A 25,485-nucleotide genomic window follows, 5' to 3' on the forward strand; every position below is an offset into this window, starting at 1 on the left:
AGAGAGGGGAGTGAGGCGGGCAGGGCCGAGTCTCCAATGCAAGTACTCAGAGGTAGGCATTTGAGAGGTGACTGGATCCTAAGGACTCTACCCTTGAGAGTAAATGACTCTATTTGTGGGTTCACAGCTGGATGGGTTTGGGAGAAAGTGGGGATGAAAGGGTGTGTCTCCATGACAGAGCGCTTATTTAATATGTGTATAGCATGTTCTGGGCTAGTGCCACAAGAAAACAAAAATAAAAACACACATGCTTCTGCTCTGCCCCAGTGCCCCCGTGCCCCTCCCCTTCTGGGACGACAGGGTTGGAGCAGCTCTGCACCCACAACGTTCCCTGTTGTGGTGTTGGGCCTTACCACAGGCCTAAAAGTACCAGTACGCTGAGCATGGGCCGAAACCTTGGAGACTGTGAGCCCAGACACGTCCTCCTTCAAGGTGGTTTTCTTGAGTATTTCTCACAGTGACAGGGGACAAACTAACACAGAGTCATTAGCTGCCTAAGCTTTCTCAACTCAGCAACAAACTTGCCTAGAGGCTGCCTGGCCCAGAGGCCTGGGAGCTACAAAGTTTGGACTTGCAGTGTCTCCCCAAAGCTGTGTTGATAGCTTAGCTTTGCCTGTGGAACTACTGGGAAGTTAGGGGAATTTTTAGTGGGTAGAGCCGAGTGTAAAGGTCTTAAATCATTATGGGTGTGTCCTTGAGAGCAATTTTGGGTCCCTGACCCCAGGTATGTCTTTTATTCAGAGGCAAACAGACCTCCTATCAGGCATTTACACCATGATGTTGTGCCTTGTCACAGGCAGAAAACAAGAGAGCCCTAGTCAACCATAGACCAAACTTATGAAACCATGAGTCAGCGTAAACATCTCCTCCTGAAACCATGAGTCAGCGTAAACATCGCCTCCTGTGCTTTTCTTTCATTATTGGGTTGGTTTGTTTTGTTTGAGACAGGGTCTTAGTGTGTAGTTCTGGCTGTCCTGGAACTCACTCTGTAGACTAGGCTCGCTTTGAACTCAAAGATCTGTCTGCCCCTGTCTCCCATGTTTCTGGAATTAAAGGCATCACTATGCCTGGATCATTAAAATTTTTGGTTTTTCGAGACAGGGTTTCTCTGTATAGCCTTGGCTGTCCTGGAACTCACTTTGTAGACCAGGCTGGCCTCGAACTCAGAAATCCCCCTGCCTCTGCCTCCCGAGTGCTGGGATTAAAGGCGTGTGCCACCACGCCCAGCTTCATTAAAACTTTTAATTCATCTCTCATTTATTATGAGGCTGTGTGTGCCTGCTCACGTGTACTGCAGCAGGAGTGTGGAGGATCTGAGGCTGTGTGCACACTCAGGTGTACCTCAATGTGGAGGTCAGAGCACAGCTTTTGGGGTTCGGCTCTTGCTTCCATTGTGCTGAGGCAGGGACTCTCTTGTTTCTGCCACGCTGCACACTTGGGTATAACTTGCCTTCTAGCTTCTGGATGACTCTTCTGCCTCCATCTCCAGGCTCAGTGCAGAAATGTTGGGGCCACCACATCTGCTTTCAGTGACCACACTTAGGGCATCAGGCTCGTGAGGCAAATGCCATTCTCTCGGAGCCGTCCCACCCAGTTCTCTGTAGCTTGCTCGGGCTGTCTCCAAACTCACTCTATATGTACAACAGTGTAGAAGTCTCTTTTATTTGCCCGATATAAATCATCTCAGAGCCTTACTGATGAAAATGTTCACCCCATCTAGTTCTTTCTGAACTCTGGCTGGCTGCTTAACTCAGCTGTTCTGGCTCAAACTCCTCTCCAAGATGATTGATTCAAACTGGCTTCTCTGAGCTTCTCGCCGAATTGCTCTGCTTGGCCTCAAACTAACTCCGGCAATTCGTTCTAATTTGGCTCCTTCTTATTCTCTGGCCTCAGCTGCCTCTGCTGGCCTGCACTGAACTGCATGGACTCAGGAGCTCAACTCCACTGTCCTGCACTCAACTGACTGAACAGAGCTGCCTAGAACTCAGAGATCCGCATGCCTGTCTCCTGAGTGCTAGGATTAAAGGTGTCTACCACCATGTCAGGACTTAAGCTTTTCTTTACCTAAAACTTGCTCTATACCAACCAGGTCAGCCTTGAACTCAGAGATCTACTTGCCTCTATCTCCTGGGATTAAAGGCCTGTCAGTAAACTAGCCAAGTCACACAGAGCTAGAAGGTCTTTGGATATGACTCCTTTGCCAGAGCAGCCTTGCTGGATTAAAATTCCTCTACACAACAGGCTGGCCTTGAACTCACAAGAGACCAGCCTGCCTCTGCTCCCCACCCCCAGTGTAGAGATGCACATGTCAGTTTGGTTTTGTTGAGACAGGGTCCCATTTATGTAGCCTGGCTTGGCCTTCCTTCCTCAGCTTTCTGAGCGCTGGGGTTGCAAGTGTGCACCACCATGCTGGCTGATCTTCCTTCTTCCTTGTAAGTTGATGTTCTTTACTTTCTTGTCACAGTGTGGAAAACAGTTGACAAGAGAGCTAGCGTTTGCCTCCCACGCCAAGCTTCAGCACGACACACATTCCCGACAGGCTCGCTGCTCACCTCCCTCTCAACACCATGGTCCTCCGCCTACACGCAGTGTCCCCCACTCCCCGATGCCCACCTGTCTTCCACTCGTCCTTGCATCTGGTAGCAGAGGTCGGGTTAGGACAAACCAGCTTATGCACCCTGCAGGCTGTTCACTGTAAGGATCTCAAGTGTCCCCTGGTCTCCCTCCTGAGCCAGTGACCCCACCCCGTGAGTGCTCTTGTGTTTTAAGTTAGAGCTTCTATTGCTGTGAGAAACACCATGCCCTAAGGTAACTAGGGAGGAAAGGGTTAATTTGGCTTATGCTTCCACAACTTAGACTGCCACAAGGCAGGATCCTGGAGGCAGGAACTGACGCAGAAGCTATGGAGGAGTGCTGCTTACAGGCTTGCTCCTCATGGCTTTCTCAACCTGCTTTCTTATGTACCCCCAGGACCTCCTGCCTAAGAGTGGTACTACCCACGGTGGGTGGCCCCTCCCACACCAGTTGTATGGAAGCCTTTTCTCAGTTGAGGTTCCCTCTTCCCAAATGACTAGCTTGTGTCAAGTTGGCAAATACCAGCCAGTGTTGTTCTAGCCTTAGACCTGGGTACCTGCTCATACTGCCTGACATGTTTGTCCCATTCTGCCCTGACTCTGTCACCATGGCAGCTCTACACGGAGACCTTGGTCACCTGTGGAAGCACTATCACCTTCTTTGTGCCCTGTTTACAGCCGCTACTGTCCCCACCATAGCATTTAACCCCTTGCCATCCTGTCTCTGGAGGGCAAACTCAAGAAGAACAAGAGCTGAGTTCCCTGAACAAGAACTTGACCGCTGACTCCTCCTGGTTCCTTCGTGGCTTTAGCTTCTGAGCTGGGATATCAGCAGAGATGGCCTGCTCCTAGTCAGACTTGGTATTCTGGGTTTGTAAGTCAAATTGTGTTAACAGGGTGGGGTCTGTCCTGGGTGACAGATCAGTATTGAAGGAGATGCACAAGGGGATAAGTAGGGTCTCCAGGGGTGCTATTATAGGTTGGATTTGGGTGTTCAAAAAACAGAGAGACTAAAGACATAGCAAAACATCATGTCCCCACCCCCACCCCCACCCCACGAGGTTCAATTAGGCTCTGAACCTGTGCCACTGAGATCTTTAACTCTCAACCTCTGGGCCTGAGCTCCCAGCAAGTAATCAGGGCAGGGGATCGCTGCCCACCATCCCTTTTGAGACAGCCCCACCTTTGCCTAAAGTAGTCTGGAGGGGACATTTCTGGGGAGGGGACATTTCTGGAGATGGTGCTCAGTTCCCTCTGAAGGGCTGGGTCTGCTCCAAGTTCAGGAACACAGTAGGTGTGCTATCTCTGCATCAGGATCTCCTAGCTCTTAAGACCCTGCTCCTGCATTTCCCTGCCCTCCTGGTGCCTCTAGATCACAAGTGAGACCGGACCCTCAGAGACTCAAGGAGTTTGTGGAGAGTGTCTAGACTGGGACTGGAGAGTGGCCCTGACTGGGCATTCTGGAGGTCCCTGGCCTGAGTTAGGTAAGGCAAACCCAGAAAACCCGCCCCTTTTTGAGGCCCCACCCTCCTATGGTCTCAGCCCATCCCTAGCAGACATTCTTCCTGCCCTTTACAAGAGTCCAAGTGTCCCGCTCTCTACTTTGAAGGTGACTCCTCCTCCACACCCCGAGGTCCAGCCTACCTTGGATCTTCAATTCCCACCAACCAGAGGAGCCCCAGACCTCCAGTAAGCCCCACCCTGCAGTCCCCTCCGCTTCCCGGTCTTGTTTTCCCTTTGGCTCTGTCCCCACTGAGGAGCCAGCTGTCTCAGCCATGGCGCGTGCTATGGGACCAGAGCGGCGGCTGCTGGCCATTTACACTGGCGGCACCATCGGCATGCGGAGCGAAGGCGGAGGTAAGTCTGTGTCCCCACGCCCTAAGCAGAACAACCTCAGGGCTGGGCCACTGGGAACTCTGGGGCTGTCTCTTGAAAGGGGAGAAAGGACCCTTTCTCCTCTGGGAGCTCTGGTGGCTGGAGCCCCGGCCCTAGAAAGGGTGAGGGGCAGAGTAAATGTTCCTGACCTGAAGTTATCTATCCCTGAAGCCATGAGACTCATGGGGGGAGGAGGGACCATGGAAGGCTGCTCTGTTCTGTGCCTGGGGCGCTGGGAAGGATGCTGGAACATTCCACACCTTCTAGCCTATGAAAGCCCTTAGGGTGAGCTAGCTTCCTCTGAGGGACTAACACTGCCTCAGGCAGAGCTGCTTGCCTGCTCTCTCCCTGCAGAGAACCTTTAGTTTTCCTAAACTGAGGGCCAAGCTGGTTGCTCAAGGAGCTTGGGCACCAGGGTCAGGGGCTTGGAAGTCTGTCCTCTGACACATTCTGCTGCCTCTGGTCGAGACAACCTGGGGAATGCCCCCCGGGGACACCCCACTAGCAGGTGAGGTCGTGGCCAATTTGCTTAGCCTTCACTGGACTGATGACAAAGCAACAGCACCCATTAAGAAGCTGAACGCTAGCGGGTCAGTTACTGCAGTGGGCACCGTGTGTGCTGTTGGGTTGTAGTGGGGCCACTCTCTGAGGGCTCCTTTGAGAACACAGGCTCCTGGAAGGAGTGGCTGCTGGGCTGAGGAAGAAGTGTGGCCAGACCAGGACGTGCAGTGTGAGGAAAGGAGAGAGGAACCCAGCACACAGCTTAGAGAGGAGGCTTCAGAACTGCCTAGAACAGGGACTGGCCCTATGCACCGGGACCTTGTCCCACCTGGACTCTTCCCCTCTCGGCTTGACACTTGGGCGACTTCAGTCCTGTTGAACCTAATTGGTGTGGCCCAAGCTAAGGGACCAGTGGACTCTGCGCACAGTCCCACCTGTGGTGACACTGTGCCTCGTGCCCCTTGGATGTCCCCGTGTGTGCTACAGTGGAAGAACATGATGGGTCAGGAAAGTGCAATGAATCCTTGAAGGCCCAGGTCAGTAAGGTGTGGGTTTTCAGATGGGTGAAGGTCTTCTAGGCCCCTTACGAACCCCCCGGGGATATGCAAGCCCTGGGAAGAGACGGAGGCCAACAGGCATCTGCCTGGTTTAGAAGCTCCTTCCTCAGGGTGGCAGACACACCACCCAAGGAGATCAAAATGGCAGCAGGCTTCAGACCCCAGGACAGTACGGTTCTAAGCTGAGGGCTCTGCTCCCCAGACCAGCTTATCCAGAAACCCATCCCAGGCCCTCATGGGATCCCACGGCCTACAGCTTCTGACCCTTTCCACTTTTTTTTTTTTTTCCGAGACAGGGTTTCTCTGTATAGCCGTAGCTGTCCTGGAATTCACTCTGTAGACCAGGCTGGCCTCGAACTCAGAAATCCGCCTGCCTCTGCCTGTGCTGGGATTAAGGGCGTGTGCCACCACTGTCACTCTTTAGAGCAATTTTTGGGAGCCTTGGGCTTAGTCCTCTGGGAACAAGGGAGAACTAGAAAAGAGATGTGGCTTTTGATGGCCTCGAGGGGGATCTACACACACAAATGGGCAGTCAGTGCTAGGTCTTAGAGCCTTGGGCCTGCCTCATGTGTGGCAGATAGGAATGGGCACCTTAACTTTCTAAAAAAGGGAGATTTTCATTTCTGGAAATGAGGCAGAACCCAAAGCAAGGCAAACTGGGTAAAGCCTAAGCCTGGAACCTGGGGCTCAGGCAATGTCGCAGCCCTGTGTGCCCTGCTATGAGGTTGCTGAACTGTGGGCTGCAGGCCCTGCCTGTCCTGGATGGCCCCACTGGCATGAATGATTAACCAGCGTGGCCCCACTTTATGTGGGTCCTGGCCCCTTGTGAGTGGGAGTGGTGGCTTCCGCTACAGAGAAGCTGTTTATATTGTCGCTGTTGTAACAGCTCGTGTACCTTCTGGTAAACAGTGCCCAACACTGGGTGGGGAGTCCTGCCAAGGCAGGAGAGGGCAGAGGTGACCTTATGCCTCACCTCTCCACCACCCCTTTCAGGGCTCTATGGAAATGTCACAAGTCAAAAAACAACATGTGTCCAGTGACGCTAAGCCTGGTCCTAGGCTTGTTTCAGTGACACCTGGTCACCCAAGGGCTTCCTGTGTTAACTAGGGTACCTCTTGCCTGCTGCCCTTGGGAGCCATTTGGTGCAACCACCACAGGGGAGCTAAGCTTCTGCACGGAGTAGCCAAAGCTGTTCCTGCCCAGTGGTCACAGTTGGCGCCAGCCCTAGAGTCTAGATGGGTTGATGTCCACTGTGACCATAGTGCAGGCCAGCAGGAGGCCAGGTGGAGGGGGGTTCAGCATCCCAGGGTCACATGCTTTGGGGGTACCCTCCACGGGAAAAGGATGCAGCTTATGAAATCGGAATCGGGAATGAAGGCCAGTATTAGAACACTGAAAGAAATCACAGAAAATTCTAATTTAAATGGAATCCAGAAAAATGGTCTTACCTGGCGGCGGCTCAGGTCCTGTCTTCCTTCGCTGTTTCTGTGACATTTTTTCTTTTCTCGGATCTTGTCATATGGTAACAAGTTTGTAGTTTCTTTCCAGAAAGAAAGCATAGGAGAGTTTAGATTTCTCCTGGCTAGTTTTAATACTTGTCAGGTGCCCCCCTTCAAGATGGGGCTCCCAATGTCTGTACCCCCTCAGTCCAGCTGATGATACCCTCAGGCGCCACTGCCCACGGTCAGAGTTAATAATCCAGCTGTAGACAGAAGACCTTTGCCTCAGGCAAACACATCCACAGGTCTCTCACCTCCGCTTCCCCTTCCCTGCCGCCCCTGGAGTATCTAGTGCCATCTTCTGTCAAGGGAACTCACAGGAGAGTGGAGGTCTCAGTGTCCTGGGGTTGGCAGCCACTCAGCATTGAAAGCCTCAGGGCCCGCCCCACTTTCTGGAGGCAAAGTTTAAAGTCTCAAGGCCTTAACAGCTGAGCGGTCTTCCTGGTGACTGCCAGGGTCCTGGTTTGAGGCCACATTCCTCCTGTCTACGAGGAGACAGCACACCTCTGTTCTGTGTGCTGCTTTGCCAAATGGTCTCCGATGTGTCGCTCCCCTGCCTGCCTTTTCTTACAAGGGCACACAGGTGAAAACCCAGCATCTTCTCTTCCTCCCCGGTGTACTTTACACAATCACACCTGCAAAAACTTTGTCACAAAAGGCAAATGCCGCAGGTTCTTAGACAAGGATGTTGGGTACCTTGGGTAGCTACTGCACGTGGAGGCAAGCAGGCTGATGTCCTGGTCACACCTAGGGTGTCTCTGGAGGCCCATGGAGCTGACTAAACATACAGGGTTCATCTGTTTTCTGAGCCCAGTCCTCAAAACATTTCCATAAGTGACAGGGACCACAGATTGCACCCTGAGAAGTTTTAGGGACACCATGCCAGGCTGGAGGTGTGTTGGAGATTAGGGGGTACCTAGTGAAGCTGGGGGCATGGCAGTGGTGTGGTGGGGAACAGCTTTGTCAGCTCCAGATTCTGCAGGCTCCTGACCTGCACCTGGGGGGCGGGGCATAGAGCACATCTGATCTGTGTTTTACTTATGACAGTGTTCTCAGGAATGAGAGCTAGTCTGCAACAGTGAGAGGCTGGCAAGCAGCCGCGGAGTAGCAGCTGAGGAGGGAAGATGGGAGAGATGTTACTACAAGAGGAGGGGCCGGCAGGGTACCTGGGGCTGGCTGGAGTGCTCAAGTGTCCTTCTAGTCAGCCCCAGAAATAGGATGTCGCCAAGAGCACCCTTGGGAAGGAGGTAGGCTGGATGCTTCCATGGCTACTGGTGTCAGGCTGAGGCAGGCATCAGACTAGGTTGAGGCTGGTACTCCTCTGGGGCCCACAGGTCTGCAGGCTGCTTAAGGGGATGCTGAGGGCTGGGCCCTCCCCTCCCTCACCTTGGTGCCCCTCAGCACCAGCTGTACCTTCTGGGGTGATTTACTGGCAGCTTGGTTTAGGTGTGGTGTGGAGTGGGAGGGAAAGCCTGCTAGGCCAGAGGTGGGCTCCTCAATGGTCCCCAGAATTGTTCGTATCCTCACAGTAAGTACAGGGCCTCCGGGCAAAGGGATTCTGCAGCTATGACCAGAGGAGGGGCAGAGGGGGCTTGGTATTGAAGAGGGGGCACGGGATGATAGTTGGGAATGAGTTCAGTGGATAAAAGTCCCTCGGCCTGCAGCAGGTGAGAGTGATTCCCATAGTCAGGGCTTGGCTGCAGATCCCCCGGTAGCAGGCACAGCGTGCCCGTCCAGTGCTGAGAAATGACCAGGCTGTTGAAGGACTAGTGTCTTGGTGATGATCATGCAGCAACAGAAAAGGGTCCAGCCAGCAGAGGTTGTGCTGTGACAGGTGACACCCACGGCTGGCACGCACCACCGCCTCCTCCTGGGGTCTCATGTGCTTTTACTGCTGTGCTCAGGGCCCAGGCATGTGGGGAGGCCCTCACACAGGGATTGGTACAGTGACTGTGTCTGAGGAGGTTACCCAATCTGCCCAAGGTCACAGGGCTAGCATAGAGCAACGGCTGGGACTTCAGCCTTGTTTTCTGCGAGCCTCTGCCAGACAGTAGGACCCATTGGGGTGTCTTGGGAGCAGGGCTCACAGTGTTCCCTGATATCCAGGTGCCTCAGATACTAATGCTGCAGGGTGGGTTGGGGCACTTGTGTGTTTGGCCTTTGTTTGGGGACAGTCCATACTCTGTGGGGTGGGGTGGGGTGGACGGGACACATGCACGGGTTGAGGTAGGACTGTGAGTGCACATAACAGCCATTGGGTCAAAGCCCAGAGAGGACCCGGCCCCACTGCCCCTCTTGGCAGGGTGTACAGACATATTTGATACAAGCAGAGGCAGGACAGGGCGGACACTGGTGCTGGAGCTTCTGGGATCATCTGGGTTTAAGATTAGGACTCTCTGAGGAGTCAGCTCTAGAGAAGAATGCCAAAGCTTCCAGATGAAACTCTTACCTAAGCTACCTGGGGTCTCAGGGGCCGCTGTGGCCCAGCCCTTCCAGCCTGTGAGAGTCTTGTCTGGTCCAGCGAAGCCTGGCCCCTGCCCTAGTCCAGAGCCTGACACCTAGGAGGAGGGATGGGTGTTTGACTGCAAGCGTTTGCCATGGCCCTGATCTGACGCCCATGCCCCACTTGGACTCTGCCTGCAGTGTTGGTACCTGGCAGAGGCCTGGCTGCCGTCCTGAAGACACTTCACATGTTCCACGATGAAGAGTATGCACAGGCCCACAGCCTGCCCGAGGATACGCTGGTGCTGCCGTGAGTGAACCTTCTTCCAGGCTCCGTGGCAGGGATGATGTGCGGCTGGCCTAGGGTTGATAGCATGGGCAGGTCCTGAGGACATAGCCTCTGGTGTCCTGGACCCTCCATGTGAGCCATTTGCATGAGGCACATCTGAAACCTTGAGTTCATGGGCTTTGGCCTTGGCCTTCTACCAGAGGTGGACCTGTGCCCTCTGGTGAGCCTGGGACTCAGCTTACTGCCCTAGCTACCTTATACCCTTCATAGCCAAGTGAGGTGGATTTCTGCTCCACATGAGCTGGGCTTGACCTCTCTCTGAGCTAGGGTAGGGACACTGCTTAAGGTTAGCCTGTCTACCTCTTGGAGATGCAGTCTGTCCCTGGAACTTAAGGTGGAAGGTAGGCTGGGCTTGTACTCATGATGTGAGGCCAGTGAGGGGGAATCTATTTACAGTAATCACACAGCCCCCTTCCACACTGAGCCCCTGCCAGGCACCAGCCCCTTCCACACCCCACATCCCAGGGTGCCACAGTCCCGCCTACACCACACCCCTGCCCAGGATGCAGCAGCCCTGCCCACACCCCAGCCCCTCCCAGGATGCCACAGCCCCGCCCCACATCCTAGTTGGAGATCGCCGTGGAGGTGGGGCTTTGGATCAGGAGAAAGGCAGAATGGGAGACAGGTTCTGCCTCCTGCAGCCCGGCCAGCCCTGACCAGAGGATCATCTACACGGTGCTGGAGTGCCAGCCACTCTTCGACTCCAGTGACATGACCATCACTGAGTGGGTTCAGATTGCCCAAACCATAGAGGTAGAGGGTGGGAGTGTGGGCAGGGCAGAGTGTGGAATTGGAAGGGACATGGGCGGGGCTATGGGATGTGGGTGGGGCCAGAAAGCAGGGTTGGGCTGGAAGTGGGTATGCTGGGGGAGGTTATGGTGTGGGAGGGGTTAAATGTGGGCGGGACTGGAGGGCATGGCAGGCCTCCTGCAGAACACTGGGCAAGTGAGTAACTATGGGCTCCTGATAGAGTTTGTGTCTGCCTGAGACGTGGCAGTAACCTGCGTGGCTGTTAACAAGCAGCGGGAAAGGGCTGGGTCCTGGGCCACGCACTGCACAGTCTGATCCCCTTTCTGTCATAGAGCAGAGGCTGGTTGCTCATACAGTTCACTTGTTCCAGTTAGTGCTGTGGTGGGATATGTGGAGGCTGAGTAGCTTTGTGGACCTGACCCCCGTGTCCCCCAATCTCAACCTTAGAGTTGCCTCTCTGGATTTAGCACCAAACCCACTGGTAGTTGTAGCATCGAGGGCAGCTGCTTTACCCTGGATCTAACCCTCCCTTCAGCTTTTCTCTTCTCCATGATCCTAGACCTAACTCTCAGGTGCAGTCGTAACTATGCTTGCTTGTCTCCCTTAAGAAGCCCCAGCTGTCCTGAGTAGGGTAAAATGGGCTCCACGTTTCCCAGGGCAGTCTTCTTCACTTGTGACTGATAGAGTCTCCAGGCTAGGTCCAGTTGGTACTACCCTGTCATGAAGCAGAACTACACCTCAGTCTCACGAAGGTTTACTGGGCACTGACCCAACCAACTGCCTGGTGCTCTTCATAGTGGGAGGCGAAGCAGCTGTACCGCATACGGCCAGCAGAGGGCACACTGCTCCATGGGACTGCCTAGCTCCTCTGGTCTTTCAATGGGTCAAGAGGTTCCTTCGGAGCATGGAGCCTCTTAGCCCTCAGAACTATTGTCTTGGCAGCCACACCTCTGGCCAGCATGCCACCAGGAAGTGATGGTTAGAGAGTGTCCACCATGGACAGTTTGCTCCTGGGAGGCGCCAGCTGAAAATCTGGGGAGCTAGAGTCCTTGGGGCTCACACCCTCTCCTTCTTTGAAGTAAGCTACAGAGTGGGACTCCAGGCAGAGACTCCAGAGAGGGCCTGTGAGGTTGGGGGGATAAAAGATTGCCACACCAGCCCCCCTACCGGCATCCCAGGCTTTTCCTCTTTCTCATGGCCTGTGAGGAGACGCCTGCCTGTCGCCATGTTCCCGGGAAAAGGGCTGAGGTGAAGAGACCTGTCCTGTCCTGAGCTCATTCCTTCCAACAGAGACACTACGCACAGTACCAGGGCTTTGTTGTCATCCATGGCACAGACACCATGGCCTTTGCTGCCTCAGTGCTCTCTTTCATGCTGGAAAATCTGCAGAAACCAGTCGTCCTCACGGGTGCCCAGGTAACATGTCCTCAGAGTCAGAGACCTCCAGGGGCCTCAGAGCCAGGCCGTGGCCAACCCTGGGCTTCCTGCTTAGCTGCTTTTCCTGGCACCATCCCTGCTGTATCCTGCTGGCTAGAGTGTGTAGACATGTTAGCTGGTGGCCCTGCCTGGCCACTGCACTCTTGCTAAACTGCCTGGATGAGCTACCAATTCCTGAAGCGAGGGACTCACAGACTCCTGGAGGTCTTTTCCATTAAGGTCCCTAGAGTACTCAGAGCCTAGCCCCTTCCAGCTCTACCATGCAGGGCTTTTATCCCTCTTCTTTCTACTGGGCTTCATGTCTGCTGCTCAGTGCCACCACGCAAGACTCATCACGGTGGCTGCACGTAGAGCAGTTCCTCAGGAGACTCCCCCACACCCTATCTTGTTCCTCTTCTTTCTGGTGCTATCCCTAGCAACCCTTACATATGACATCCCCTCTCCTGGCCCTAACCTAGGACACCTTCGCCCCAACCATAAGTCCTCCCAAGCTCACGCACCCTAGGAGGAGCCTCCCTTCGGGGACGCTGCACTGTGTGCTCCCAGCTGAGCATCCTCCAGCCGGACGATCTTACAGACCTTGGCCTCTCCATTCCATACCCCACAGCAGTCCCGAGCACTTGTGTCCTCAGGCACTGCTCAGCCACTCCAGACCCTGTCTGTGGTATACCTAGGCAGTAGAGAGACAAGCCAGCCTGCTCTGCAGGCCTCAGGAAGAACTTCCCACCCTGGCCCCCCTGTCTGCCCCATAACTCTTGGAGTATAGTGAGGGATTTGGCAGCTTTGTGGGCTGGGGGCCAAAACTGGACCTGAGTGTCTACTGGTTACTTCTGTGGCAACCAGATGGACAGGTTAAGGAGCCCAGTGCGACTTGGTCAGAAAGAATGTCAATGGTTGGCAGCCTTGGGAGTGGACTAAGTGTCTCCAGACCCTATTTCCCAGCCCAAGCCGTCCTGCTGGATCTGAGAGGTTTGCCTAGAATGGGGATCTGGGTATGTCCTGACTCTCAGGCCTCAGCCACCTCTCTGCCCTCTCTCCAGGTACCTATCCACGCACTGTGGAGTGACGGCCGTGAGAACCTGCTGGGGGCTCTGCTCATGGCTGGCCAATACGTCATCCCTGAGGTATCTGGCCTGGCTGCATGTGTGGCCTGGGTGGAGGATGGAGGAGTGAATGCCAGAGATGTGGTCATGGCACACATGGGACCCACAGGAGGTTGGAGCATCTGTCCCTATCCTCCCAAATATCACAACTGTGACAAAGCTGAGGAAGGAAAGCCCCGCCCCCTCCACCCCGGCACCCCTGCCAGCAGCCAGGTTTTACGTTGTAGATATTCTACACTGTGTTATGTACATACGCATAGTCCATGAAAATGGACTGTGTCCACCTTAGGCTTGGAGTCCGTTGTGTCCTTCTTCATGGGCTCCTTGTCTCACCTGGCAGAACAGGAAGATGACACCGGCCTGTCTCTCACAGGCCAGGCTGGGAGTCGCTTTGTCTTTAGCTGTTCCCTGGAGATTGGCGAGTCAGGGTTGGGAATTATGAAAGAGGAGCAGGCAGGTCAAGGGTATCCCCCCAACCCCGTTCACTTTAGAAGAGTCTCGGGAGCCCCTGGCTCCTTGTACCAGTAGTACACGCACCAGTGGAGAGGTGCTGGCCGAGCAGCCAGCCTGTGCCTCCTGCAGTCATTTGTGTGTTCAATGCCAGGCTCCCGGGGCCCCAGGGGACTTGGGTCTTCACTTGGTGGTGTTGGCAGGAAGGTGACCTGGGAAGGTGACTGTCAAGGTTTGGTATGTGGATGCTACTGGGCTGGGGAGTGATGGAGGATGTCATGGGCGCTCGCTCTGAGCTGCTTGCTGTCTTGTCCTCCACAGGTCTGCCTGTTCTTCCAGAATCAGCTCTTCCGGGGCAATCGGACAACCAAGGTGGACGCTCGGAGGTTTGCCGCCTTCTGCTCCCCTAACCTGCCCCCTCTAGCCACTGTGGGCGCGGATGTCACAAGTAAGGGGATCTGAGAGCACAGTGGGGGGCGGGGAAAGGGGGTCCTGGGGATGTGTGGAGGTGGGAGACTTGTGTGCTGAGCATAAGCTCAGAGCTTGGGAGTCTGGCTCCCATGACCCTCAGCTAAAAAGTTCCTGTCGGTGACAGCCTGTGGCTCTGCTGTATACATTGGTTCTTCTGTAGTGTAACATGGCTCTTAGGCATCCCAGAGGGTCCTGGTCCTGGAGCTTCCATAAGGGATTAGACACTCCTTACCCTAAGTGCAGAGTGGCCTCTGATGCTGGCCAGACCTTGACTCCCATGGCCCCCAGTTTCCCATCTTCGATCTCTATTCTCCTCTGTCTCTCTCAACTCAGAGCAAGTGTCTCCTGGTCCTTCCCTGGCCTGTCCTAACCAGGTACAGAGGAGACTCGAACAGCATCTCATCCTAGGGCAAGTGGCCCTCCTGCCCACTGGTCCCAGGTTCTTGAACACAGCCCCGGGGCCTGCCTATAACTGAGATGCAGGCCCAGGCTCTGGTCTCTGACCTGTTGTCTTTGGAACTCCATTAGGGGTCTTGCACCTCGTAGGACTGGGCTTCATTGTGCATGCTCAGGTCAAGCTGCTAGCCTAAGCCAAAGCAGCAATTCTTGTCTGGCGGGATGATTGGCAGCGTCCCATCTCTCTGGGAGGGTGGAGGCAGCCCTCACCCACACTGTGCGTCTGCCTGGGCACAGCAAGTCCTGTGGGTGAGACATGGCATTGCTGGGACCTGCAGGTTCTTGATATACTTCCTAGGCAGCAGAAGCTGTTCCAGGCTCAGGAGAACCTCCAGAGAGGGCAGGGCTACTTCCTCAAAACCTTCCCTTCCCCCTACCCTCTAGCCAGGGAAAAACCTCAAGCCTGAACACCAGGGTCTCTGGAGTGGCAGAGGTCCACTTGTTATTGGGGTCCTTCTTGGAAGAGCCTGCATTAGATGGTAACTTATGGTGGTCTAGCTATTAGCCCATGCTGGGTGGTGACACTAGTGGCCTGGGGTGGGGTCGGGGGGCAGTAGATGTGGACCCTGCTCTGCAGCTCAGCTCTCTAAGCCTGAGTCATTCCTTATATGGGCTCAGGATTGGAGATTCTCCTGTTGGCAGAGAGGCCTTCACCCTGATTCTAAAAGACACTGCCACACGGGGACACCTGGCCTGCAAGCCCAGCCCAGCCTAGCCTAGCCCAGTATAGCTTCCCTAGCCCAGAGCTGAGAGGCTCACCCCCACTCCCAGCCCAATATCCTGATCCACCATCCTGCTGTGTGGGTGTGTGGGAACCTGCACCTCGCCTTCTTGCTATCGGCAGGCTGCCCAGCCGGTTCTCGTGTGGAGAAATCTGGGGTTCTGCTCAGGGTGTGGCTGCCTGGGCCTGGGGAGGAGGGGCGTGGAGCTCCTGCACCTGCCTCCTGCCAGCAAGCCATAGGACACAACCCTGATACCACATGATGTGGGCCTCCTGAGGGCTGCCACCGACTCTTCATTTACCCTCTGGGAGGTGAGGGGTCCAGGGACCATCCTTGGTGACAGACAGGAAGGTGATGGACCATACTGCTCGGTGTGCTCTGCACTGGCGCAGGGACACCGTGCCTGGGGGGCAGCTAGGCCTTGCTGGCTCTGCTCATTCCTCTGTCCTCCCCTGTGCCATCTCCCCTTCTCACTCCTAGTTCCCATCTTTTGCTCTGCAGGGAAGCCTCCCAGGCCACCAGAGCAGAGAAACTGAGGGAGGGAGCCACCCTGCTGCAAAGGCACCCCTTGATCTTGTCCACTAGCTTGGGGTCTTACGCCATACCTTTGACACACAGGCATGTGCCCTGCTCTGTACTTAGGAGCCACCTACCTCCAGAACCGGCAGGGCCACCTCAGACCCTAAGGCTAAGAGCAGACTAGACTACCAGGTTAGATTCATCTCTCAGCCTGGAACACAGCAGGGGCTGTTAAAGGATTGAGGTGACAGCCTAGCTTAGTCATTGCTGCCTTCTCCTTTATGTCCCCAGAACCACTGTGGGGAGGACTTAAAGATCCCAAGGAGAGACTTCCAGGCTCATCAGGAGAGTGGCTGGCCATGGGTCCTTTGTCTCTGTGCACAGCCCCCCACCCCCTTCCCCTGCCATAACTCTTCTGATGGCAGTAACTCCCGCCACCCAGCCTTATCAGTCTGCCCAGCTGAGATGCAGGTCCTTAAATTAAAGGACCCCTCACATTGCCATTGTATCAGCTGATGGATGCTGTAGCCAGTAGGGTGTGCAGTTGAGGGTTCTGCTCCCTCTCTTGCCCCACCCCCACCCCTCACCCTTCAGTGTGTGTCCAGAATACTGTCAAGTTGATTATCACATGTGGATGCTCTGTCTGTAGACCTCCTGAGTTCATGACCCCCTCACGTAGCACAAGGTCAGGATGACAGCGAGGGTGGACAGTCTTGGAGGAGGTCCTGGAGCTGTGGTCTTGTCCTGGCTCCGTGCTTGGCACCTCAAGGCTACCATCCCCTCTCCAGGACTCAGTTTTCCTAGGCTGGACTAGAGGATCCCCTGTTGCAATCTATTACAGGGAAGCCACCAACATCCCACCTCTGTTGGCCTGGGGGCTTCTGGGTGCCCAGGATTGATGAAGTTCAAGCGATAACTTGCCATGCCTGTTCCTGCCCGTGTGGCCTGGGTGCCTGGGTGTGACCTCACAGTGGCCTTTAACCCTGTGGACAATTGCTCCTTTGGAAGGTTCCCTGGCTTGGCTCTGTTTGAGGGGTGCTGACCCCAAATTCCTACCCCTCCCTTCCCTGTTTAGGCCTGGGATTCTGCCATTACTCAGCACCTGGATGGGAGGGGGGATGGGCCCTAGTAAGCCCCCTGAATTGTGGGGTAAAGAGATGGAGGCTTGCTTTCTTTAAAGGCACAGCTTGAGAAGATCAGCCAATTGACTTGACGGCTGGTGGGCAGAGAGGGTCCCCAGTATTCAGCAAGAGGGCAACAAGCCAGACTGTCTGATCAGAGGGAGCCGCTGGACTTCCTCTGGGACTAGCAGACTGCTGCTCCATCCGGCCTTTGCATACGCCAGTCCCTTTGCCTGGTGTGCGGTCCCCACCCCACACACTTTTCCTTCAGCTTAGTCAGGCTTGACTGGGAGTCTTCCTTCCCCATCCCTGTTAGCCGCCATCCCCAACCCTCAGCCCCATAGACCTCGTCCCCATCTGTGTCACCACCGGTTGGCTTGGCCACTGACCTTTCTCCTAACGTCACCCCACACACACCCCCAGGCCATGGGATTGCTATGAACTGAGGTGCCTGCCTGAGGGAGACCAGGGCTGATTTGATTCCTGGAGGAGGATGAACAAGAGGGTGGGCAAGAAAGACAAACTGGAGGAGGTCTGGGGGCTCAGCTGGAGCTTTCACCCATGGAGACCTTTCTCTGTCCTCAGTCAACCGTGAGCTGGTACGGAAGGCCTGCGGGAAGAGCCATCTGGTGGTCCACAGTAGCATGGAGCCTGACGTGGGCCTACTGCGCCTCTACCCTGGAATTCCCGCCTCCCTGGTAGGGAAACCTTAGAGCCTTCTGTCCTACAGTGCCCTCCACGGCTCCCGTGCCCTCATACCTCCAGGGCTCCCTGGAACTGTGGTCTTACTTCCCTGCACCCTGGTGGCCTTGCTCAGGCCAAGGTCTTCACAGAGCGATGGCTTTACCCGTTTGGGCAGCCTTGCCTTCTTAGTTGAGCTCCGCTCTTCCTGGGATGAAGTCTTGATTGATTGAAGGTGGGAGGCTGAGCATCTGGGCTGGGTATGGGCTTGTGGACACATGGGGATGTGTGTGGTCACCTGGTGCCACCTTTAGGATGCCACTCTGAGGCTGGCTGGGAGTGTCCCCAGGGACTCTGCTTTCTACTGTTCCTGCTTTCTTTCTGGCCAGGTCTTAGAATGTAGCTCAGGCTGGCCTGATTGTACTCCTCCCACCCCACCCACCGCTGCCTCTCTCTCTGCCTTTTCTTTTTCTTCCTGTCTTCAGCCCTCTGAACTGGCTCTTCTTGTGATGTCTGCGGTGCCCCCCTTACCTGTTACAGCTGATAGGACACAAAACTCTCCTCTGTCCTTGAATGTAGTTGTCCTGCCTGGAGGAGTCTGGGCAGGGCCCATTCTGAGGGTCTTCAGTGTCAGGAGCCCTGGTTCTCTAAGCTAACACTGGAGGGGTAGGGGGAATTATTGAGGCTCAGCTCGCCCCACAGTCAGAGAGACCCTGCTTACCATGAGAGGGAAGTCAGATAGTTAGGAAGCCTATAGGATAAGCCCTGTTGTTCTTTCCAGTGAAAACACTCCCAAATCTGTGCTCCCTGCCCAGGTCCGGACCTTCCTCCAGCCCCCACTGAAAGGCGTGGTCATGGAGACCTTCGGCTCTGGGAATGGGCCCACCAAGCCAGACCTACTACAGGAGCTTCGGGTGGCGGCCGAACAAGGCCTGATCATTGTCAACTGTACCCATTGCCTTCAGGGGGCTGTGACTTCGGACTATGCATCTGGCATGGTAGGGGTGGAAAGTGGGCCTGGGACAAAGGGAGGGTATCTGGACTCTGCTTCCCTTTCGCTGTGGCGGTCCCAGGGCCAGCCTCCTTTCCTGGTTCCTCTACAGGCCATGGCAGGAGCTGGCATAGTCTCGGGCTTCGACATGACATCAGAGGCTGCCCTGGCCAAACTGTCCTATGTGCTGGGCCAGCCAGGGCTGAGCCTGAATGACAGGAAGAAGGTGGGTGTACCCTTGGGACTCGGAGCACTCCCGAGAGCACATGAATACCTGCTGACTACTGAGAGGGCTAGGAGGAGTGTCTGTGTTCTGGAAGTGGAAGGGAAGATAGGGCCAGTGCTGACCCAGTTCATCCAGGCCACACCCTAGCCTTCTCTGGGGAGTCTTGGATTCTGGGTACCAGTTCAGTATCCCTCCCCCACTGCTCCTGACACCCTGCCCTGCCTCCCACTTCCTACAGAGCGCTCCAGGCCTGTAGGCTGCCAAGCCCTGGCTGAAGTCTTAGGAAACCTAGAGTTTTTAGGGAGAGAGGGCAGTGTTAGCCTTCTGTGGGCATTGTGGGTCACACTAAGCCCTTGCAGGGTGTCACAGAGGTGGAATATCAGACCTCTGTCAGGCCCAACTCCCTGTGGGATCCAGGTCATTCCAAATAGTCTGGACTCCCCGGTCCGGTGGTGGCTAAGCCTCCATATCCTTCTGTTCCAGCTGCTGGCCAAGGATCTTCGTGGGGAGATGACGCTGCCTGCAACAGATGTCTTGCTGCAGGATGGCATGCTGGGCTGCAGGGTAGCTTGGCTTCTCAGTATGAATGGCAGCCAGGTACCAGCTGCGTTGTGTGGGAGTGGCAGGGTGAACACACTCGGGGGATGGCAGAACCTACCATCCATCTCCTGTACTGTCATTCTGGCCTAGGAGGGGACCAGGAAGAAGCTCTGGGGTGCATGGTGAGGACTTAGAGGGATTTCAAGGCAGAGTCAGGAAAGGGACCTGTCTGTTGTGTGGAGATAGAAAAGATGGAGCCGCCAAGCAGGGGCTGCTGTGGTCAGGACACGTCCTGCTGGCTTGGACCTCAGACTGGGGTGAGCTTAAGCAAGGTGGGATGCTGTCTGTCCTGCTGTCTGTCCTGGTGCTGAAGAGTCAGGGCTGACTGGGGTCTCTTCAGGACTCTGAGCTAAGGGTTCCAGGCTACACACGGGCACCTTGGAATGTGGTCTAACCCCCAAGCTTTCCTCTGCCCTCAGTACTTGAGTGCGCAGACCCTAGCAGGGGTGAGGAAACAGAGGGCCCAGGAGCCCAGCAAGTGGCTCCTGCAGAGTTACCTTATGAGCCAGGTGGCTAATGACTCCTTGTTGCCTGTGGGTATGGCCCGTCATTAGGGTGACTGTGTGATGAGGTTCCTCGTCCCTCTAGGGCCCTGCTGGCCTGAAGCTGTGATTAGGGCCAGCATGGACGCTGGACAAAGTGGCACTTTGAAGACTTTCCAGGGCCTTGGAGGACCCCTGGGGGACTGGGCAGTGGGACGGTAGCCCTTCCAGGAATACTGTGCATTGATGCCTTTCTGATGTGTGTGGGGGAGGGGGGACCCTGCACCATTTCTCATGCTCTCCCAAGGAATGACCTGTGACTCTTCCTGTCTGCAGCGGAGGGAGGCAGAAAATGGAACAGATAGCAGATAGAGGGAAACAGGTGGTAGCCTGGTCTCTGCTTCCAGGCTGTGGGGGCAGGTGGGCACGGGGACTCCTGCCAGAGCCCTCCAGTGGGGTGATTTGGGTACCTTCCTCCTGTGGAGAGATGGGTTCACATAGACAAGGTACTGCTGGCTCTTTCTGTTCTTATCCTGTGAATACTCAGTGCCTCAAAGCATGGCAGTGGCCCATGTCACCATTGCCTTTTTGTCAGGAGGCTGATACCATGAAGGATGTTCTTCTGCCCGGCCTGGCCCTGGCTGCAGCTCACGCTGGTGACCTGGACACCCTGCAGGCCTTTGTGGAACTGGTGAGTTCCCCACTGAGGGACCAAGCTAGTGGGTGGGACGCCGCTCACACGGGCAGAACACCCTCCCCAGGTGTTCTCACTAATGCTCCTAAGCCACACTGGGCAATGGGGCCTGCATCCCAGCCCCAGGGCCTTGCTGGAAGATGGTGTAGGGGTGGACCTGTGAACTCTCATCCTTCCAGTCCTCTAGGTGGTTCACCTGACCTGTCCTAGCCCTGTTTTGAGGCCTTGTGCCCTTGTGTCATCCTAGGACAGAGACCTAAACCTGAAGGACTATAGTGGTCAAACCCCACTGCATGTGGCTGCACGGAGGGGCCATGCCGCAGTGGTTACCATGCTGCTGCAGAGGGGTGCGGATGTGGATGCCCGTAATGAGGATGGTCAGAGCCCACTATTGCTGGCCGTGAGGGGCAGGTACCAGGGGCCTGGGTGCTGCCATGGGCATGTGGGCAGCTGCACGGCGGACGCTTGTCTGATGGGGACAAAGATCGGGTGGAACACAAACAGGGTCAGTGAAGGAGGCATATTTCCGTGGGGCAATCTGGAAGGGCTACATGGAGGAGGTGGCCTCAGAAGACGCTGGCAGTGTCTCCGAAAGGAGAATACCGCTGACGAAGTGTGAGGAGTTCCTGGTGACCTCCAGTCATCCGTGTTTCCCAAGATCTGGCAGAAAAAAAGCTGGCAGAGGGGCTGTGACAGGCATAGGTGACCTGGGTGGAGGGTCCCCAACTGGCCCTCCTCACCCCATGTGGAAAGATAGCCACTTCAACCTGTCCTCTCCAGTCCTGCCTGCCAGGCTCTGCCCTGGACATGCTAAGAGAGTGTGGGTGTTTGGGCATTGCCCAACATCCTGTAAGGGAAAGGAGACAGGACCCTGAGGTGCCCTCAAGCCTGCCAATTTCTCCCGTCTCATGCAGGAAGGCTAAGGCCACACGGTGGGGTCCAGCTGGTATCCCCATCCTGGAGCTAAGAGCAGCATTGGGTGCAGAGATCATGTCATCAGAGTTGGGTACTTCCTTCTGTGACCTCTACTGCCAGTACATGGAGCATGGCGGCGGCCCAGACCAGCCTGGCAGAGGCATCTCTGCCAGAGTAGTTTCTCCTGGGCTTCTCACAGCAGCGCACAGCCCACAGACCCTGGGCTGTTAGGGAGTGGGGTGCTTGAGTTGCCCAGGAATATCAGATGGTAGTGTCCAGTCCTGATCCCTCCCCGTGACACCCCCACCCTGGGTTGGGGATGCTGAGGCAGAGCCCTCTTTTCAGAACAGGTCTGGGAGGCTCCACCTTGGCCCTGCTGACACCCCTGCCCCTCCAGGTGTGGCTTAGCTAGATCGCCTCAGGAAATAGCTCCCGCCTTGCTGGACCCCCACTGTTCACGTTTCCCCACCTATATCCAAGGGTGGAGTTGGGGCACAACTGACTTGGTTTCCCCAGGGCCTATCCTGGGTCTGAGCAGAGAGAGGTCACTTCGGTGGTGTGACACAGTGGGACTGACTGGCTGAATGTGTCTGGGATGCTGCTCCCAGCTGAGGAGGGAGGCCTCCTGGGGTGTGCAGTTTGCACAAAGAGCTTTTCCACCTGTGGGCTGAATGGAGGCCATAAAGGATGAGGTGTCACCCTGGTCTGGGCAACAGGGGACAGTCCTTGTCTGGGACTAGGCTGTGGGTGTCTGAGTCGCCCCAGTTCTCACCCCACCCCCCCACCCTCTGAGAACTGAGTGAGGCTGGCAGGGTCCAGGCCACACTGACAATCAGCACTCTTCCATGACAGGCATCAGAGTGTCATTGGGCTGCTGAGAGCTGCTGGGGCCCGCCTGTCTCCCCAGGAGCTGGAGGACGTTGGGACAGAGCTGTGCAGGTGATGGTCTGAGCGGCTGTGTGTAAGGGAGGTGCCGGGAGGGGTCAGGGCCACTGGGTGGGGCTGAGGAGGGGGAGCCAGCCCACACCCAGGTGGCATACAGTGGCCTGGCTGACCGACGCATCTCCCTCACACCTGTTATAGGGGTGCCCAACAGAACAATCAGCAGGGGTGGGTGGGCATGTGCTGTGGGCTTGGTAGGCATGGGGGGTAGGGGGAGTAAAAACAGGGAGAGAGAAAAGCAGATCTGGGCTGCGACAGCTGGAGTTGGGTGCTGTCATAAGGTGTTCATCCTGGGTCCTGGAGACTTATGAGACTTCAGACTGACCTGTTGGGACGTCCTTAGTCTATAGGCCTCAACCTCAGCCCCCACACTGGTCTGCAGTCTCCCAGGGGAAAAGTGCTGTTTGCTGACTTCCTCCCAAGATGGAGGGATAAGGGTGGCTTGCAGAGGCGATGGGGGGAGGGTGGGAGGGAACAAGAGAATGGAGGCTGGCTTTGAAGGGCCTCCTGGGGTAGCTTGGTTCAGGACTGCCACCCTCTCCGGGGGCAGACCTATTGGCTCTGATGAAAGTGAGGCAGCACGCAGGTCCCAGGAAGCTGAGCCTAGCGTCAGCCATCCCCAGGGACTCTGCTTTACAGAGGCTGGGCTAACGTGAGCTGCTAGCTGGACTGAGGTATAGGGAACCAGTGTCGGTGAACTGGCTGCAGGTGCTTCCAGCATGATCCACCCCAGAAATTATACAGCGCCACACCAGGGACTATGTCTTCCTGAGCAGGAAGGAGTCTCAGGCCACTTGGGGCTCTTCTAGCCTCAGTTTACCCAGGGTGGGGCCTGGCTCTTAAGAGTAGAAATACAGACTTTAGCAGAATGAAGACATTGTTTGAGGTTGTCCGCTCCAAACTTCCTCTACAGGGAAAGTGACCCCCATACTTCTTCCCCAGCCAGAATGCGCCTGTAGCCTGCCAGGGTCCAGGGTTGACTCGGACCCTTCAGCTACCCAGTTCCCTTCGGTAGCCACTGGCTGTCGTTACTTCCTTCTGCCTTCTGACAGGCCAGACACGTCACAGAGTCTGTGTTGTGAAATATGAAACTGGCAGGGGGTGGGTATGTGCATACTCACAGGTGCACGTGTGTGTATGTGTGTGTGTGTGTGTGCGCGCGTGCGCGCTCATGAGCACTCGTGCCCTTGACCTGAGTCATAGTCACACCCCATAGGTGAAACCAGACTCCAGGCCGCCCGCCCGCAGCTTAGCCTCCTGCCCCAGGGCTGGGTGCTGCTGGATCAGCTGTTTAGGGCTGTCTTTGTAAGAGTACCTAGGGCACAGGGAGAGGCACATTCATAAGGTAGGCAGGTGAGGGACCCAGCAGGTTCTGACAGCTTCTCTCCATCGCCCCCTCCCCCAACTCCCAGGCTGGCATCAAGGGGAGACAGCGAAGGCCTGCGGGCATGGTGGCAGGCTGGGGCTGACCTGGGACAGCCAGACTATGATGGACACTGTGCCCTGCAAGTAGTGAGTGCCTACCTCCTGTGTGCCTTCTTCTCCGGGTCTCCTGGAGGTCTTCCACTGCCCTCCCAAATCCTGGACCAGGAGCTGCCCACTCCTCCTAGGGAAATAACTTTCCTTAGGATTATCCCACTCCACGAGGCTGTATCCAACCAGTCCCCAGGGTGAGGGCGGGGTGTCCATAGGGGTCAGTAGGGCTTTGGGGTTTCTGGGTGCTGTAGCCCAGGCAGTCCCCACAGATCTCTCTTTCCTGCAGGCTGAAGCAGCTGGAAATGCAGATGTGGTGGCCCTGCTACAGAGCTTTAAGGACAGTGTCTGTGCCCAGCCCCAGCCCCACTAGGTCCTGGGATGGGCTGCTAGCTCCTCAGTGAACTCTCACTGGTTTGCAACTGGATCCTGGCACCTGATATCCCAGAGCCAATTTTAGAGGCAGCTGGAGGAAGAGGATATGGGAGACGTGTCATCCGGAGCCTTTCTTGGGGACCCCTAGAGAAAACAGTGTTCTGGAGGAGACAGAGGCTGCTGAGGCTTCACGTGGCAGAAGCCCATCTCAGATCTTCACCCTATCCAGTCTTGAGCTGAGTAACTGGAAAGGTCTAGGCCTGCTCCCAGCTGACCTCCATCCCCACTGCTCTGGGGTTTTGAGACAGGGTGGGCAAGCCCCAATCTCCAGAGACTGCCTGGACTCCATACACAGCGCCCCCTGAAGGGGGAGCCCCACCTCTGCAAGTCCTCAGCAAGCCTTGTTTCTAGGAAGTGCTCCTTGGCCCCAAACCTGCCATCCTGCTGCAGCAGAAACGGTTCCTTACTGCTAAGGGACCTCAGGCACGTGCCAGCCGATTGACCGGCTACTATGTTAGGACCTCAGGCAGGCACTTCCAGCCGATTGGCTACTATGTTAGCAATTGGCTACTATGTTAGCGATTGGCTACTATGTTAGCGTCATTGTATTTGGTGAGACCTTGAAGAGTTTCAGAAACCAGCTCTGTCCTGGCCTTGCTATCTCCTCCAGCCACGTGTTCCAGGAGCTGACTCAGAGCGGACTTATCCTCCCTAAGTTGAGCTGTCTTCTGCTCAGCTGCTTCCCAGCCTTTCCGCACGACAATCTGAAGGTCTTTGTTGAGAAGAATGTCAATAAAGTTGTCGGGACAGCTGCTCTTTGGCCTGGATGGGTCTGTGGGCTGTGACTGTGTCAGTATGTGGGGAGTAGGCCTCAGGCTGTGGGACAGAGAGCCATCTCCACAGCAGACAGCAGTCCACTTAAGCAATCATCCTGAGGCCGGCCTGGCATGGCAGGATAGGGTGACATGGGGAGGGCCTGAGCGAGCTGCCCTGCCCCACCCCCATCCCCTGGCCGCTTGGGGGGGGGGTCTACAATCCTAATTCTTCTCTTCTGGGCCTCAGTCTCCTTTTTGAGGCAGCCACAGGCTAGAGAGGAGTGTCCGGAAACCCTGGAGTTCTGGCAGATAGTCCCCAGGCATGGCGGCGGGAGTGCATCTTCCAGCTCTCAGCCTGCTACCCTCTGTGGCCTGGGCTGCTTGTGGGGAAGGGAAGGATCCTGCCAGGGTGAGCCAGTGAGCATCCAGACGCAGGCATAATGGGACTTTAGGAAGCAGGTACCTG

The 25,485-nt window shown here is 55.9% G+C and overlaps 1 protein-coding gene and 2 non-coding genes across 8 annotated transcripts; 2 read left to right on the plus strand and 1 right to left on the minus strand.

Moving 5' to 3' along the window:
* Positions 1-4,139: 4,139 nt before the first annotated feature.
* Aspg (asparaginase) lies at positions 4,140-25,030 on the plus strand. 6 transcript variants are annotated; one of them, NM_001081169.1, is made up of 15 exons: positions 4,140-4,430; positions 9,649-9,757; positions 10,438-10,549; positions 11,837-11,962; positions 13,024-13,107; positions 13,858-13,984; positions 17,411-17,523; positions 18,322-18,504; positions 18,610-18,723; positions 19,207-19,320; positions 20,401-20,496; positions 20,747-20,910; positions 22,267-22,353; positions 23,769-23,868; positions 24,119-25,030. In NM_001081169.1, the coding sequence occupies exons 1-15, from the start codon at positions 4,349-4,351 to the stop codon at positions 24,200-24,202; spliced, it is 1,695 nt and encodes a 564-aa protein (NP_001074638.1). In that variant the 5' UTR covers positions 4,140-4,348; the 3' UTR covers positions 24,203-25,030. The 6 variants fall into 6 exon arrangements, with proteins under 6 accessions (NP_001074638.1, XP_006515408.1, XP_006515409.1 ...); XM_006515345.4 differs by lacking the exon at positions 4,140-4,430 and adding an exon at positions 5,142-5,485 and having other exon boundaries at positions 24,119-25,018; XM_006515346.1 differs by lacking the exons at positions 4,140-4,430; positions 10,438-10,549 and having other exon boundaries at positions 9,670-9,757; positions 24,119-25,018.
* Mir3073a (microRNA 3073a) lies at positions 6,695-6,779 on the plus strand. Its single transcript, NR_037234.1, has one exon. It is a non-coding gene; the product is annotated as a microRNA 3073a (primary transcript).
* Positions 6,707-6,766, minus strand: Mir3073b (microRNA 3073b). The gene has a single exon (NR_049197.1). It is a non-coding gene; the product is annotated as a microRNA 3073b (primary transcript).
* Positions 25,031-25,485: the final 455 nt, after the last annotated feature.

This window comes from Mus musculus, chromosome 12 (genome assembly GCF_000001635.26).
Source record: "Mus musculus strain C57BL/6J chromosome 12, GRCm38.p6 C57BL/6J".
NCBI classification, from domain to species: domain Eukaryota; kingdom Metazoa; phylum Chordata; class Mammalia; order Rodentia; family Muridae; genus Mus; species Mus musculus.